This window comes from Varanus komodoensis, unplaced genomic scaffold, assembly GCF_004798865.1.
Source record: "Varanus komodoensis strain SLA01 unplaced genomic scaffold, ASM479886v1 scaffold32, whole genome shotgun sequence".
Taxonomy (NCBI): Eukaryota; Metazoa; Chordata; class Lepidosauria; order Squamata; family Varanidae; genus Varanus; species Varanus komodoensis.
The window spans coordinates 1473950-1490457 of NW_025335798.1; the positions used below are offsets into that span (position 1 = coordinate 1473950).

General features: G+C 41.0%; 1 protein-coding gene across 3 annotated transcripts in view; it reads right to left on the bottom strand.

Annotated features, from left to right (window-relative positions):
- The window catches only part of SLC4A3 (solute carrier family 4 member 3), a 44892-nt gene extending 29154 nt beyond the window's left edge, over positions 1-15738 (bottom strand). For 2 of the 3 annotated variants that reach the window (XR_006415497.1, XM_044438025.1), the window contains exons 1-6: positions 15497-15737; positions 10616-10768; positions 7502-7658; positions 3101-3414; positions 2325-2485; positions 1341-1552 (exon numbers count right to left, since the gene is read on the bottom strand). Coding sequence is in view for 2 of the 3 variants with exons in the window: in XM_044438025.1 (XP_044293960.1) it covers positions 1341-1552; positions 2325-2485; positions 3101-3414; positions 7502-7658; positions 10616-10669 (898 nt within the window). In the remaining variant the exon portion in view is untranslated. Of the gene's footprint in view, positions 1-1340; positions 1553-2324; positions 2486-3100; positions 3415-7501; positions 7659-10615; positions 10769-15496 lie in introns of all 3 variants that reach the window. The other variant, XM_044438026.1, reaches the window with a different exon arrangement.
- Between the last annotated feature and the right edge of the window lie 770 nt (positions 15739-16508).

Consider the following 16508-nt stretch of genomic DNA (forward strand, 5'->3'; position numbering starts at 1 on the left):
TTGGAAAGGGAATAACCTCAGAGGTTTGAAGGAGGGGAGAGGATCTAAAAAATCATGACTTTGGGGTAGGAATGTTAGGAATCTAACATAATGTGTCATCTGTAAGAGCCAAACCAGATAAAAACATAAATTACATTGGCTAAAGGAAACTGATAATTATTGGGCTCCTAGTAGGCCAAGAAAGGAAATAATTTTTTTCTCCCCTGCTAAATCCCTCCTCAGAAGCTGCTATTTGCTCCAGAGAAAGCTACCCACTGGAGCCAATGAAGGATTTTACCTGATACTGGTTGGATCCTGATCATTACCTGGACCTGGAGGCAGGACTTATGAAAGCTCAAAAGGAAATGCAGATTGTGGCTGGAGTGAATATTCTAATACTAGAATAGCTGCAAGTAGGACTTGTAGTGCTAATTTCAGAGAGCAAAGGGACCACTTCAGCTCCAGCATACCAGTATTTTTATCTTAATATGCTATGCTATGCTATGCTAGTCACAAAGTCCTGTCCAACCCATCGTGACCCCATGGACAACATTCCTCCAGGCTCTCCTATCTTCCACCATCACTCGGAGTTCACCTAAGCTCACACGGACTGCTTCAGTGACTCCATCTAGCCACCTCATTCTCTGCCGTCCCCTTCTTCTTTTGCCATCTATTGTTCCCAGCATTTTTGTCTTAATAAAAAAAATAATTAAAGAAGATGCAAATAGAGGTTTACAGAATCATGACTGGCCTGGTCTGTTCAGAGAAAATAGGGAATGAGTCTTCTCTTTCTACAGCCCAATGCAAATATGCTTAGGAGTTAAGCCCCACAGAATTTAGAGCAACATGATTCTGAACAAGCATGAGTAAGATTGGACCATAAATTCCCCTAAAAACAAAACTTCAAGATTATTGAACAACCCAGGTAAGCAGTAGGCTTAAGACAAACAAAAAGAACCAGTTCTTCACACAGTGCAGAATTAACTTGTGTGAGTCATTGCCAGAGGGCATTATAATGGCCATTATTATAAAAGGTGGTGCATTGATAGCCAAAAGCACAATCTCTTTCATAGGCAATATTCCTCTAACTATCCAATACACTGGAGATTAATAAGGTATTATTGTATTACAATAAGGTTTTTGTAAAAACTGCTGAGCCATTGAGCTGTCTACTTTTAGTACAAAGGACTATTGTTTTGACGCTGAATAGAAATGTTTATATACTTTTTTAGTCCTTTAATACACACTCAGGTTCTGTGCTGAGAGAGAATCCTGGCAGACAGACAGTGCTGTTGTCATGTCACTGTCACCATCACATCACCATCACCATCACCAATGGTAGATTCCAGTGTGAATCTTACTTTTCATATCATCAAGATCAGCAGAAGCCAGCATCTGAGCCTCAGCCTCATCTGTGGGGATTCGCTGGTATGTGGCACTCTCCACAGCAGTCATGCTACCAATACACACTCTCTCCTTCAAGTCGTAGTTTGACCGCTGCCCACTTGGTACCTGACTCCAAGGTTTGCGCTTGTCCCATCCCCGAGATATATTATCTCTGTACCCAGAGAAGCTGTGGAGACATGCAAGGAGTAGCAAGAAGAGAATTTATTTCTAGTAGAGACACATGGAATTCCTTTTCTAAGGAAAGGGAATAAGAATGGCTACAGATTTCTTTCTAACTCGATCAATGCTGAAGCAAGACACAAACAGGGGATTTCCAAAAGATAGATCCTGAAACCACCCCCTCCTCCATCTGATAAAACATCTTGCTGGTTGGAGACTGGTAGTTGTGAAGTCAGTGTTCAGTTTCTAAAGACCATAGGTCTCATTGCTTAAGCTTGCTTAAAAAACAACTCTTCTGTCCTGGAAATCTCTAAACCCCAGGTGTATAGAATTCTATTTTCTTATTATTTGCATCTTGTTTTGGGTTATGCAGATTTTGGGGTATGCACACAAGAGTTATTTGATTTTATCCTCATAATAAACTTGTGAAATAAATTGAGCTGAGATCATCACTGGCTCGAAGTCAAGGCTAGTGGGGATTTGCCCTATGTCTCTGCAGTTCAAGTCCAACAGTATATATGCTATGCCACATTACACCAAGTCCTCTTAATTACTCATACATCCCAGAAGTTAGCTCAGGCATTGAAAATAGCTTCTAAAACTAAGCTCAGGTGAGATGTGACTCAAATGTGACTCAAATCTCATCCTCACATGTACTTGTGTCCCCACAATGCTCTTTGATGCTTGAATAAAGTATAAACAGGTACCATGCATTCTCTGTCTACAGCATCTGCATCCTGTCTGAAGCCCAAACCATGAAAAAGAACAACACATCTTACCTCTTGGGAGTGGTAGGTCCCTTCTCTGGTAGCAGATTGGAGAGACATGGGAGTGGGGACAACTGACTGTATTCCTCTGCCACATGAAATGACAAAGTGCATGGATTACCATGGGCTTCCTCTTCCTCCTCCTCTTCCTCCTCCTCACTCCCAATGGTGAACTGTAAAGAAGCAATGGAAACAGTCAAACTAGAACAGCATTGAAGAAATTTAAGGAATGCCATTCCTACTACCCTGATTAAGGCTGACAAAACAAGGATCAATAAGAATCACACTGTGAGAGCCAGTGTGGCGCAGTGGTTAAGAGCATGGGACTGGGACTCAGATGATCTGGGTTCTAGTCCCCACTCGGCCATGGAGCCAACTGGGTGACTTTGGGCCAGTCAGAGACTCTCAGCCCAACCTACCTCACAGGGTTGTTGTTGTGGGGATAAGATGGAGGAGGAGAATGATGCAAGCTACCTTGAGTCCTTTGAGGGAAAAAAGGCAGGATATAAATCAAAATAAATAAAATAAATAATGTAGGATGCTTGGAAAGCATCCATCCATTTTTTTTCTATCTGTTTTATACTATCCAACTACTTCATACTTATGTAGGAATATATAGCACCCTGACTTTTCCACTGCTCTGTGACCAACAGGTCGCACACATGAACAGTCTGTACTGCCTCCTGACATGTGGAAATTGTTCAATCTTTTTCTCACCATGCCCAATTTTTATGCATGTACCTCCAAGCACATGGCCCTCCTTGCAGTGCAGGTGGAAACTCCCTCACCTCAATGCTTTCTTCTGTCAGCTCTACTTGTAGTTTGCCATGAGATTCCCCTTTTGGAGAGTCCTCAAGGTCAGACTCTGCTGAGGTTTCCTTCTCCAGAGCCTCTTCCCCTTCAGATTCTGCTTCCTCCTCCTCTTCTTCCTCTTCCTCCTGGATGGTTGGAGTAACATTCGAGGGAGGCATAGAGGTCTTCCTTAGCTTTCTCTTTTTCTTCTTCTTCCTGTCAGAGTGGGGAAGCTTCTTCTGGGACTTGTGGGGTGGAGGCAGGTGAGTGGAGAGGGGGTGATGGATATGGTGGGACGTCTGGCGATGAACTGCGGAAGAGAAATGGGAAGAACTTGCATCATGAAGAGAGGGCAGGAATACAGCTTGCAGGGCATGGCAAACAGGGACAGTGGTACAAGACAGGGAATGCTCACATTCCCATTTTAGAAAGAAATGGAGCTATTCCTGTCCCTGCCAGGTTTCCCACAGCAACACTCCAGAAGAAGCCCCTCCCCCAGAATGCACAGGCATCTCTTTCTCAGTCCAGTAGGAAAAAGATTACACCATTCACTTCTTCAGCTTTTACACTTTCTGGAATGAATTTAGCAATCCTCAAATACGTTAAGTTTCCACATTCGAACAGGTGCATATAATATTTCTCTGAGAAAAGTGATTTACTTCTCCTCAGTAAAAAGTTTGTGGGAGTGGGGACTTCCAGTTAATTTATGTCTTCACTAATCAGTGAACTTCACAAATAGACCAACAATCCCTAATCATTATTAGGCAAAGTGATTTGAAAATTAAATCAGTCATACTAGGAAGCTGTTCCAGCCTGTTTGGATTCATTATTTTCCTCCAAACGAAGCTTGGTAAACTGCATAACTCTATCTCAGCTATTAAGCACCCTCCAGACACATTTTGCATTTTACAAATGAAGCTGCTTCACTTAAATTACAGAAGTCTGGAGCAAGAATTATAAAAACAGGAGAATCAAGGTCAGTCTTACCACTACATGACTGTAGGTGTCAGCCTACACTTCTGTTAAAGCAACAGATGAATGCTGGCTATATAAAGGCTTGCAGACGGGTAGCTGGAGCAACTACAAGGAGCGGCAATAGAATAGCACATTTATTATGACTTAATTATGAAGCCATTTGTGTCCATAAACACTTATACCATAATAAATTTGTTAATTTTGGTGCCACAAGACTCTTTGTTGTTATTGCTATAGAAAGATGCAAAGGAGGTATCAGGCAAAAACAAAAACAGAAAAAAACTTCAGGGTGTGTACAGTTAAATGTGATATTTTATTGAGGAGCAGCAGCAGCCTATTGAGGCTCAGAATAATATCTTATTATTATTACTTACTCAGAATAATATCTTATTACTACAGAGAGCAGGCACGAACTTGAACACATCTGAATATGAGAATCTCACAGCAGTACAAAGCATGCTATATGGGGAATGGCTGCTAGGCTTAGAAGAGTTCTTAGAGAAGTGAGGAAAGTAAACATATTTTGTTTAAAATATACTATTAACATTTATATACTACCTTATCTGCTAAAAAGTCACCAAGATAATGCACAACAATTTAAAGTAAAACCTTGAACCAATAAAAGGCAAAGTCAAAGACAAAATAATTTTGTTCAGGATGCTAAAATTACAGATCACATACAAATGCATGTAGCAAAGTCATAATGAATGTGTTATTAATGTAAAACAGCCTTGGGGAGCTGCAGTTTTGACAGGAATAGTGGTGGGAAAACAGCATATCCTTTCTACCCTGGATAATTTTCCATTTAAAACAGCCCTTCCCAAACTGTTTTTCTACCATGAAAGGAAAAGGTAATTTTTCCACCATTCCTCTTCTATCAAATCCACATCTTAATAAGGTCATTTTTCATTAAAAATATCTTTATTTACATGCATTTGTGTGCAAAACATTATTTGCCACTTAGGTTCACAGTCTAGACAACTAGGCGCTTCATAATCTTGATATTCAAGGGAATGGAAAAACACTGCAAAGATTACTGTGCAAAAATGCCTACTTGTAGCTTTCTCAGTATAAAATACCCGTAGATACTAAAATTGTTCAATAAATAGCATATATCTCCATAGGGGATATATGGCTATATATATATATATATATCCCCATTTGGAGATATATGGCTAACTGATATTGCCCATCTAAAAGTGACAATGTAACATGTGAAAAATCCAGCATGTTTGTAATTCCTGAACTACTACTATCTAAATACATTATAATGACAAGAGAGGTGCCATAGTATGTATGATCCTCAAATTTTTTCTGAATAGATGCTAGGACTAGTAAATGAGATGGAATCAGAACAGTGAATTCTCCATATACAAACTCACAAAAACATTTTAAACAGGAGAACCATGTTGCTTCCACCACTGTGGATAAAAGAGATATTCCTATATCTGTACCAAATTCCTACAAATAAATTATGCCACAGGCTACAACTGAGTGGACAACATTCAGAAATTCTCTCTTTTCTACTCCAAGCCCAACTTGGAGTGAAAAGGATTGATTCTTAGCTTCTAATATGGTGCTCAATCAAACCCTGAGCATAGGTAGAATCTAGCTATTAAAGTTTTTTTAAAGGAGCAAGGAATAAGTTAATCTTGCTCTAGCCACATCATAGCTTCATCAAGATCTGAAAGTAATAAAAACAATTTTAAGCAACCTTCTGCCACAAAAGGAACACGTGAAACAGAAACAATTAACCATCTTGAGGTAAATAATATGGCACATAATGCTGTCAGATACATGTTTGTATATCAGTGATTTCAATAGGAGAGATTTTATTTATTAATTACATTTGTATGCTGCCCTGAATGGAAGTTATATAGAAAACATATGAAGGAAGCAGAATGTGGTTGCTAGTTGTGGGGGAAGAAAAGCTTAGTCGGAAGGAAATGAGGAAGGCACAAATAGTTCAACAATATATGTATATAGAAACATAACACTGTATTATCAGCTGTGTCACAAAGAAACACTGCTTAACAGATATAGTGAACATGACTTAAGCAAGAGCATCACATATGCATACCAAAATGGGAGTTTGTTTTGCACAGGCACCTCACCCTCCATAAGAGCTTATTTTCAAAACCAATGGTTGGTGTTAAATTTGTGTTAAATGTAGTGTGTTAAATTTCAAACACTAATTTGGCACACAGTGACAAATTCTGTATGCATCAAATTAGAATATCACTGTCAGTGAGACTTTCTAGATGTTTGCAGGGGCATGTTATGCCGCAATAAACACAGAGTTCTGCATGTACTCCATCTGCTTGTGGTATTAAAGACTACCATGTTGAAGCTGAAAATTGTCCCTACATCACTGACATGCTAGAATCCAATCCTACTGGTGATTGTTCCTGTTCCAAATTATTTTCAAAGTGGCATTGGGGTTATGGTGAAGATAGATATAATATAGCAACAGAGATTGCTGTGACTTTTGCAGCTGTTGTGTGAACTTAGTTTACTCCTGTTTTCATAAGATTGAGGCACATCCCACTTATGTAAGGCTTGAGAACATGATCCAGGTCCAGGCCTCAGAAACCAAAACATGGATGCCTCCTCAAGTGACACCCCCTTCTCCAGGATATGCCCCACCTAATAATGCCACATGTTATGATCAGTTTTCAAGCTTCCACATTTAACAGATGACCTTTCTACTATTAATCTCTGTGCCTTTCTAGTTTTCTTCAATTAAAGATGCTGTAGCTACTATACTCTATGATCACAAATGTGCCTGTCTGCATCCCCGTCACTGTCTCTGTTTTTCTTAGTGGGGACAGGAGTGGAGGCAAGGGAGAAATGGAAGATTGTTAAATGGGAGGCATTTAGAAATACTGAATGACAGACACATATGACCATGGAGACTGCCTGCTTTCTTGTCAGCATCCATTTCTCTGGGAGGTATAAGAGAAAGTAATGTAGAAATCGGCCTAAATAGACCAATACAATATCTTACCTAATTTTAAATTATCACAATATTTGAAATGTCATCCTTCCTGGAAATTAAATTTCAGTAACAAAATCTGAGTCACGACACTGAAATTTCAGTATGGATACACATGCATGCACAAAACTCCTTCACCAAAGCTCCAAAGTCTCAACACAAACCTAGAATATCAGGGTTGTTTTTTAATTCAAATATTGATATTGATTTTACACTATGTATTTCTGTCCAAATTTGATTGTATGCACAACATGGGAGGAAAGGCTCAAAAGCACACTATGGTAACATAAGGGTTAATATGCTCTGCAGGAAATTCAATAGGCTACTGAATAGAAGCTTTTCATATCATTAAAATAGTTTCTACCTGAAGGCTGTGCTTAATCTGTCCTCTGATTGTAGGCTAGGCCAGCTGATAAGACATACATACATTCAAAGTCGCTCTCACAGTAGCTGCGGCCTTGCTTCTCCTGGTCTCTTAGCACAGATTTGCTGATCAGGTCTCCAAACCGTTCGATAGCCAAGGTCTTGTCCAAATCCTCCTCATCTTCTGTGCCATGAAAGGCCATCTCAGCATCCTCACCATCCTGCACACCAACCAAGAGATAATCAAACAGTGCCTCTCTTTGTATAGAAAAGAGAGACACTGCATGAAAGAGTACCTGGTCTCTTTGTATAGAAAACTGTAAAAGATACTTTCCTTCTTCATCCTTCTCCTCCATAACACCCTTTCTCACACTTCACAACAGCTACCGAAGCTGTAGGACAATCGCTTTCTCACCAGATCCCTCAAAACAACAGAACTAAAACTGGATGACAGGGTTGCCCATCCAGAAATGGGTTTTAAGCTTGGATCCCTAATTTGCCTGTCTTACCTGGTCTGCCTTCATTCCCATAGTGGGACTGTAGTGAAATGTAGTGATCTATCAACTTAAAACCCTTCTTCAGTATTCTCACTCCACCTAGAAAGAGTGTCTTGCAATTTTATATTTAAACTGTCAAGTTCCTTCCCATCGTCCTCTCAATTCCAGAAAGAAGAAAGTCGAAAGATCTTTAATGTTTTGAGGACAGGGCCCAAATTCAAAAAAGAATTTGGTGTTTTAGCTCAGGAAACAGGTAGAACAGGAAATACTGGCCACAGATCCCAGGCAATGTAGGCTACCCCATATCACATTTTGAATAAATAGTAGAGTTGAAAGGGGCCTATAAAGCCACTGAGTTCAGCCTCATGTTCTGCTTTGCATGTGGTAACCCATCTGGCTACAGGCTGAACCTTCCCAGCTTAGCAAAGGTGACTTGACATGCTAGCTCATGCTGTGCAGGCAGGCATATGATATATGATGCATCCTGCTGGTTGCCTGCTCCCCTTTGCAAGTCTCCTACCCTTTTTCTCCTATCCTGTCTTATTATATTCTGAATCTTTACCACAGGATCTGACCCTGAACAGCAATTGTCATCCCGTGCGCTACCACAGAGTCTTTTACTCTAGGATTTCTATCACAGCATCTTTAGTTTCGAGCTGTGTGATAGAGCCCCTCTTTTTCAGGGTCATATTAGTTATATCCTGTGCCTTTCCCATGTATCAAGTTTCAGCCCTGTATCTGCAAGCATGTCTGTGAGTTTGGTCCTTTCAAATCTCCAGCTGCAGTCACTGGTTTAAAAACAAAAAATCCTGTCAGTTTAGCCTGAAACGCTGGTGCCAAGCTATTGTGGACTCTTCAGTTACCATGGAAACACAGTAGGCCCAGTGGTGACAGGTCTTTGCTGAACCAGAATAAGAAGTGAAACAGGCCTCAGCGAAACAGTCCCCCAACACCCACCTTTAAACAAACAGCTAGGAGCAGCTGGGCTCTCTGTGCGATTACCTGTACGGGTGAGTTTCTACACCCCTACCATTGCTCCTGGGAAGGTAGGGATGCTCACATCAGGTCTTACTTAGAGACTTGGCTCAACCCTGGAATTTGTTTTCAGTCAAAGGACTGATCTCTGCAACATGTAAAGAGTGCTATAAGATTGGGAAGAGCATGTCGCTCACCACTGAGTAATTACAGCCTGCGCTTACACATCTGAGATTATTGGACAGGGTTTGCATTGTCAGACAATGTGGCTTGCAGGCAGAGTTGAATGCCTGTGCCTATCATTTAGAAATTAAGGCTATATTGACTCCAGTTTCTGAGCAAACCTGTTGGAGAAAGGTTAATTTGGTCTAAGGTACACAGCTGCTGACGCCACAGCAGATTTCTTCCTTATGGGAAACCAAACAGGTAGGCATGATGTCAGAAGCTGCAAATGTCATAAATAAAGCTATTCTTTTGCTTTATTTCCCATTTGGAGAATAGGAATCAAAGAAAGATTAGCCTTTTCTTACAGATATGCTTTCCTATAGTATCACAAAATCATGAGTCAGTTTTTCAAGAACATAGTGGTTTGGTTCATGCGTCAAAAATGTACAGCAGCTATTTTTTGATTCATAGATAGTAAAGCAAATGCCAATACCTGTTCAGCTGGGACAGCTTTGCAACAATAGTTGCAGACTATGTGACTCAATTGCCAGATTCTTACATGCAGGATTTCAAAATTCCTATCAAGAAGCTGGTATTTGCTGAGCTGCCTGCGTTAGGCTTTAAGTTAAGTTACACTGGCAACAGATCCCTGTTGTATTACTAAGAACTTGTTCTTTCATCCTTTGTAAAGTACCCTATATACTGGTGCTAATATAAAATAATGTGTGAGCCTCGGCTATTGGATGGCATATAAATTAATATAGCATAATATAATATGAAAGTGTATTAAACACAGACCTACCTATAGCCATCTGTAGCCAGAAAAGCAGTGGCCTTCTGGTCTCTGGAGAATCAATAGGAAATACATCCCATGATTTGTATTGAAAGTAGAGGGGCTTGGATCCTGAGACAAGTAAAGGAAGCTCATGGTAGACCTGTTTCCTGTATCATTCTCTGCTCTGCAGCCCTCTGTGCTCTCCACGAAACCTCTCCTGAAGGCCATTTGGCCTCCAGCACTATATAGGATAAGATGAAGGAAGGCTGCTAGGGATTGGAGGAATCACCCCAAAGTGGGCAGAAGTCCAATTTTGAGTGATCTTCGCCCTTCCCCACTAGCTCATAGCGCAGCACATCCCACATTGCTGAGGAGGGCCCCTGCACTCTAAAGAGGTTTGCTTGCTTGCTTGATTTTTTTTTTTTTTTTTTTGGGAAGAAATGCTGTCCAGTATAGCTGTTCAACAAGCTGTGGGTTCTGGGGTGCTTTTAAAGACACCCCCCCACATGTCAATCTGTGCACTGTGAGGGTAGTTAGGCATATCATGCAGCACATCTAGTATGCACAGGGATGGAGGAAAAAAGCCATAATGACTTCTTTTCCATAATCATGTAAATGCAGCCAATATCTGAGCTCAGAAAAGTCTGAGTAGGACTTCCAGTCAAAAGGCTTGTGGCTTCAGTAATTTCTACTCAGTCCCAGCTTCCCATTTTCTATTGTCCTTGTGTCTGAAAATATAATATAATATAATATAAATAATAATCACCTGCTGCACAGTAGTGAAGATGCCTCCTAAAGGAGCAGTATTTCCAGCTGCCATCTTGGTTTATGATCTATGGGCCGTCATGCAAAATTTGGGTTATTATCAACCCTTCTCTTTCATTAGCAGGCACCCAGTAAGTCTGAGGCATGGCATAACCTGTGAAGAAAGAATAGAAGACATTGGCAAGTGCACCAGGGAGATGGCAGGGGTTTGTAGCTACAGTAGTAATGATTAAGAGCTAATGGAAAGCAAAAGCCACTGCTCAGAATCATATGACACCCTTATACAAGACACGGAGTTCTAAATTAATTATAAGCACTCAGAAAAGTGACCTGGATATTGCTATGGACAGCTCAACAACTTGCTTGGCTCAGATTGCATGCAGCTAAGTGTCAGGATGTAAAAGGAATGGCGTGTAGCATAATAGTAATGGTGGTCTAATAATGTCCTCCACTGGCAAGTCATGTGCCATCACAGTCACAAATCTCATAGAGAAATGTGGGCGGAGTGCCCACTGGATAAGGCTGTGATGCTAAGGAGAAGCCTCTTTGTTAGGTGACTGGAGAGACTAAGACTTTTGGGATCAAAGTAAAATGAGATGACACAACATATGTTTGCAAATAGCAAATGGCAAAGGGAAGGCAAAATAATGCAAGGGTTAAAAAGGCAGCCATTTATAGTTAATCAGAGGAGGATAGCTGAGTAATCCCTCCCTTTGCGTAATCCCTCTGAAGCCACTGGGTCTCACTGAGCACCAGCTTGTCTCTTTATAGCCCTCTTGGGATTTTCTGGCTTCTCTTCAAAATAGTTGGACAAAGCAGATAGCATTGCTTCCTTGTTGCTGGATTTAAATAGAATTCATGAGAGTGTTTTGCTTCCCACCTGGTTAAGGGTATGTGTATGCTTTATCTCAGTTTCAGGTCAGTTTTTCACTTGCATCATTGTCCATAGATTAGAGGATGCAAATCAACGGTAGCAGATTGCTTTCTCTGGGAGAGGGAGCAAATATAGCATTACAAAAGTCCCCCACAGCAGCGAGATTGTGGGAAGCAAAAAAGCAAGTGAAACTGATTGTGCTGACTGTGGATTAAAATGCAAAGTGACATTGACTAACATTCAATAAATAGCTAATTATGCACATAGTGTTCTGGGTTTTAGATTGCAGACACACATCAGAAAAGAGTTTTGAGTACCTCAAAGAGCTTTGCAAACAGCTCCTCTGAAATCATTGCTTCAGTGCTCAATAGCAACTGCTACAAACATAGCAGGCCTACAGAAGACTTGGCAATCAGCTAAGCTAAGAATGTTATGAAAGCCAACCCAAGTGAAGGGAATAATAAGACTTTTGAGAGAAGAAAGTCTCTTGTACCAGCTTAGCTTGAGCAGGTGCTGCTTTTGTATCTAATCATCCCTATCTGTCAAAACATTGCCCCTTGAGCAAAATTAGGCATTGTCAAGAAGTCTACCTTCACCCTATTATAATACATCTTCTGTTTTCCTAAAAGACAACTGTATTGGTTGATAACAACAAAATGCACACTTTATTCCTAGCTTTAATTTGCCTATACAGCTCCCAATTTAATCAATTTGTTGAGGGCTTTGGCTGCTCTTGAAAAACAATTTCCTCCTCAACAATCACAAAAGAGGTTTCATAAATGAAGCCACTCCAGCACAAGCATCTAATGGACTGCTGGAATTGCCTACTGGCCTTTTTGGTGATGGCACCCTAACTCTAGAATGCCTTCCTAAAGAGGTACTGCAAGCACCAGCATTACAACATTTGCAGCCCTGGCTACCTAAGTCCCCTTGTAGTTTGTACAGCTTTTGCTGCATTGTAGTCTGTCATTCCTATGAAGGGTAATATTTTATTTTATTTGTATTTTGTTTAAATAATGTATATGCCTAAAATGCATTGCCCTAGCATCCATTGAATGAAAGTTTAGAAATAGGTTGAATTAATTAATTAACTAAAATTATGGATTAAACCCATTAGATTATTCTGGATAGTCACATTCAAAAAACTACTCCTAGCCTCCTTTCATACTCCTAGCCCCATCACATACACATCAGCCATAGGTATATCTGCCTGAAACACCTGCATCTTATACTATTTACTGACACTATGCTGCTGGAATGGCTCATCTCAAGTTGAGAAAGCACATTTTAAGATTTGTCCTGTAACACTCAAGCAGGCTAGTCAGATTCTTGAGATCCTCATCTGCCCTTGTGAAATTCAGGTTAACACCATAATCCTAACAGAGCTACAGCAAGTCAGGCATTTTACAATCAATGGGAAGCTTATGATATATGAATGTATGAAAAGATGCTATGCTGAGTCAGCATTGGTCTGCCTAATCCAGTCCTGTCAACTCTGACTGGCAGCTGCAATCCAGAATCTGAGGTACACATCTTTCCCAGTTCTGCTCCCTGAAATTCAGATGAGCTGAGGCACTGGGCCTTGGATTCTTCTCCTTCTTTCTGAAATCTATCAGTTTTGAAGTGAAGCAGAGCCACTCAAAAACAAACCAATGGCTTCTGCACATATTGGGGAGACAGCTCTTGTATGCAGAAGTACATTTCCTTGTAAATTAGAAGAAGGGACAGATAAAATAATGGCCTATATGCAGAGGCTTTCCAGACCTATGAAATGTTCATGGTATCTTCTGGAAAAAGAAAAAGGGAAATGTGTGGGAAGAAATGTGCTTGCTTGATTCCATAATAGTTTGCTGTATCCTGGAGGTGGAGATACATGGCATGAGGCTAAAACAGCTCTCCTTCGCACATATATGCCGAAGCTTCAGGAGGAGAAAAGGGAACAATGCCAATTTTTCCTCTGATATTCTAATATGCCTTCCCTCTTCAGCAAAATAAAGTCCTCAAGTTCTGAGCTTCCAGCCAGTCCTAAACCTAAGACTGTTAATACCACAAAGTATTTAGGAGAAAAGTTTTAGCAGAGAGGAAGAACAGAAAAAACTGTGGCTTTCTTTCCTTCCCAAAACATTCCTGCATCCCCATAAGCACCAAGCATGAATATGATTTCCTTTTTAAATAGACGTGAGCCATAAGCAGGAGCACTTGTTGCAAATTTGTAATGACTCCTCATTGGTATGCTTTATCTCTGAATTATGGGCCTTCCTATATGTGTATTGGACTTAATTCACCAGGGGCTTGAGCCCTGAAACTTGTTTTCAGTGCTACAATTCAAAATGCCTCTGAATATCTACAAGGTATTATTCTGTCAATATTGAAAACTTCATTTCAAGTAAGTCCTACCTGCATTGCTTCCAAACATTCATATTGCTATATCTAAGTATGACCCATCACTTGGTGGGGTGGGGGGAACTTTTGGTCAAAGAGTGTTACTTTCCATGTAGAAATACATACCTGAGACATAGAGCTTTTCATATAGACTTGAGTCGTAGTACCCATCTTTTTAGAAATTAAATTACTCTAACCCTAACCCTCATGCAGCCATTAAAGAGTTAGTAACTCTTGCTGTGAGTGATTGAAAAAAAGATTAATTTATTACAGTCATATGTTGTGGTCACTTCCTTTAATGGTTGCAGTTAATAGTCCAGATGGCCTGCTGACCTAAGAAATAAACATTCACATGGCTTTTTATAACCTTTCCAAAAACGAATCTTCATCTCATAGTAGGAAATTCCATCTTTCTGATCACTTGAACTGCTTTCTCTACTTGCCTTTCCCATTTTACATTTAGACCATGGCTGCTCTGGAACCCTGCACTGTCTTTTTATATTGTATTAATTCACTGCTGAGTGTAGTGAGGATATGGCTAATAACTGTGGTTTAGTGGACCTATTGCAATAAACAAGGAAAAGCAGGAGGAGGAAGAAGAGGACAGATTTGATTAGAGGCACACATCACTCCCAAATGATAGGCTGTTGGCGTCAAAGGGAGGCCAGGACTGAGAACTAAAAACTGTGTCCTGTGCAACAAAAAGGAAGATAAGGGCTCAGAATATCACACAGTACATGCCCAAAGTTCAGGCCTTCAACTGAGAAGGTAGGCAACCAAAGGCACAATGGGGAACTGTAGTCATGTAGCACCACTGAGATAATGTACTGATGGAACAAAACTGGGAACACAACATGTACCAAAGCACATGAAAAACCACAAGCTTCAGTGCCAAGTTTACTGTGCCACAACCATCATTACTGGCATGGCACTAATTTCTGTGAGCAGAACTGGAGCTCACACCCACCTGACAGCCTCACCTTCTGACCTGAAAATACCGATCTGAAGTGCATGGAGTTTGGTTAGGGGGAAACAGACTCTAAACACATTACGAGGCACTCTTTTCTGGATTACTTCACATTTTCCAGAACTGAGCCCTGACACTAAAAATGGTCTAGGCTGAGTCTTAGCTCAGATAACCCCATTAAGAGCACCATGGGGATGTTGAATCCTTGCATAGGACCTTGCACTAATACTTACCATGCTTGGGAGGTTGAAGATATCAAGAGCAGGGCAATACAGGCATATTTGGGCATGTTAAATATACTGGAATATATGTGGTTGAAGTGTGGGAACACACAGCCTGTTCTGAATTATTATTAATTTGTTCTGTTCACACAAAAAATATATATCCTGCAGTCTCCTCTACTGCTCTAGCAAAAACTTGGATGCCCTTTCTCACAGAAAGGATCTGACACTCTAGTGACAGAAAGCTCCAAACTCCTGTGCCATACACAAGAAAAGAAAGGGGAAGCCCATCTATAGGGGCACTGCTGTGACAGTCACACAGTGCTGCTCCCCAGGGCATATCTCTGCCTTTCACCTGGCAGTGTCAGGGACATGAAGATGCTGGACCAGGATGGGATGGAGGTAGGAAAAGGGGTGGAGAGAAAAGCTATACTGTACCTCGCAGCTGCTGTGAAGGAGAGCTGCTTGCCTCCAGCCAGGGGTCCACAGGATGCTTGCTGCTGCAACTGGCCGCTTCTTTCCCTCCCTCCTGCTGCTGGAGATCACTCAACATGTGTCCATTTCCCTGCTAGTGGTTCAGGTAGTGCAGCTGTGTCAGACGTCTCCTCCTCCTCCTTCTCTTCAGTGCAGCAGCTTCCTGCTCCTCCTGCAGGCAGCCATCCGCTGCTACTGGCTCTGCTTAGAGACGAGCTGCACATTGGCTGCTCTTGCTCCCTTATTTAAAATTCTGTGTGGCGAGCTGCGAGGCTATGAGTCACCCACTGCTTTTTGCCAGAGCAGGCAGCAGCTGAGCAAGTGGCTATTCTGGAGAGTTAGGCTGGCGAGAGGGAAGGATGCAAGTAGCCGCCCTCCGTATAGCATCTCTGGCACCTCCACACCCAGTTAACATGGCACTAGCACTAACCCTTCCTGCACCTCATGGCTAGGCAACATACTGGTGCAGGCAAACATTTATCTATGCTTCTTGCTTGCACAAAACCTCACAGTTCTGCATACTAGCCGGCGCACTGTATTCCAATGTGTTGCACACACCTTGAGAAACTAGTTTTAGGTTGTAGTGAAGAGACTGAGCTATGAATCAGGAAGTCCCTGGCGTGAGAATAGCTTCTGCTAAGAATTCACTAGCTGGTTTGAGGTAAACCTCTGTCTCTCAGACTCAAGCCCCCTATCTGTAATATGGGGAAATAATAATACTGACTTATTTTACAAGAAAGTTGTCAAATTACAGCTAGATAATATCCCTGGGGCTTTTGAAAATGTTCAAAGGTTAAGTGTTACTCCCTGTGCAAATTTTGCAATGGTTTGAGTGTATATCATCTCAGATGCTTTGACAGAGGGGATATCCATAAATAAATATATTCACTGTCAACCAAACATTCAGTCATGTGGTACAAACAAACCAACATTTTAACTTCAATTTACACATACACATGTAATTTTAAAGTAGTTG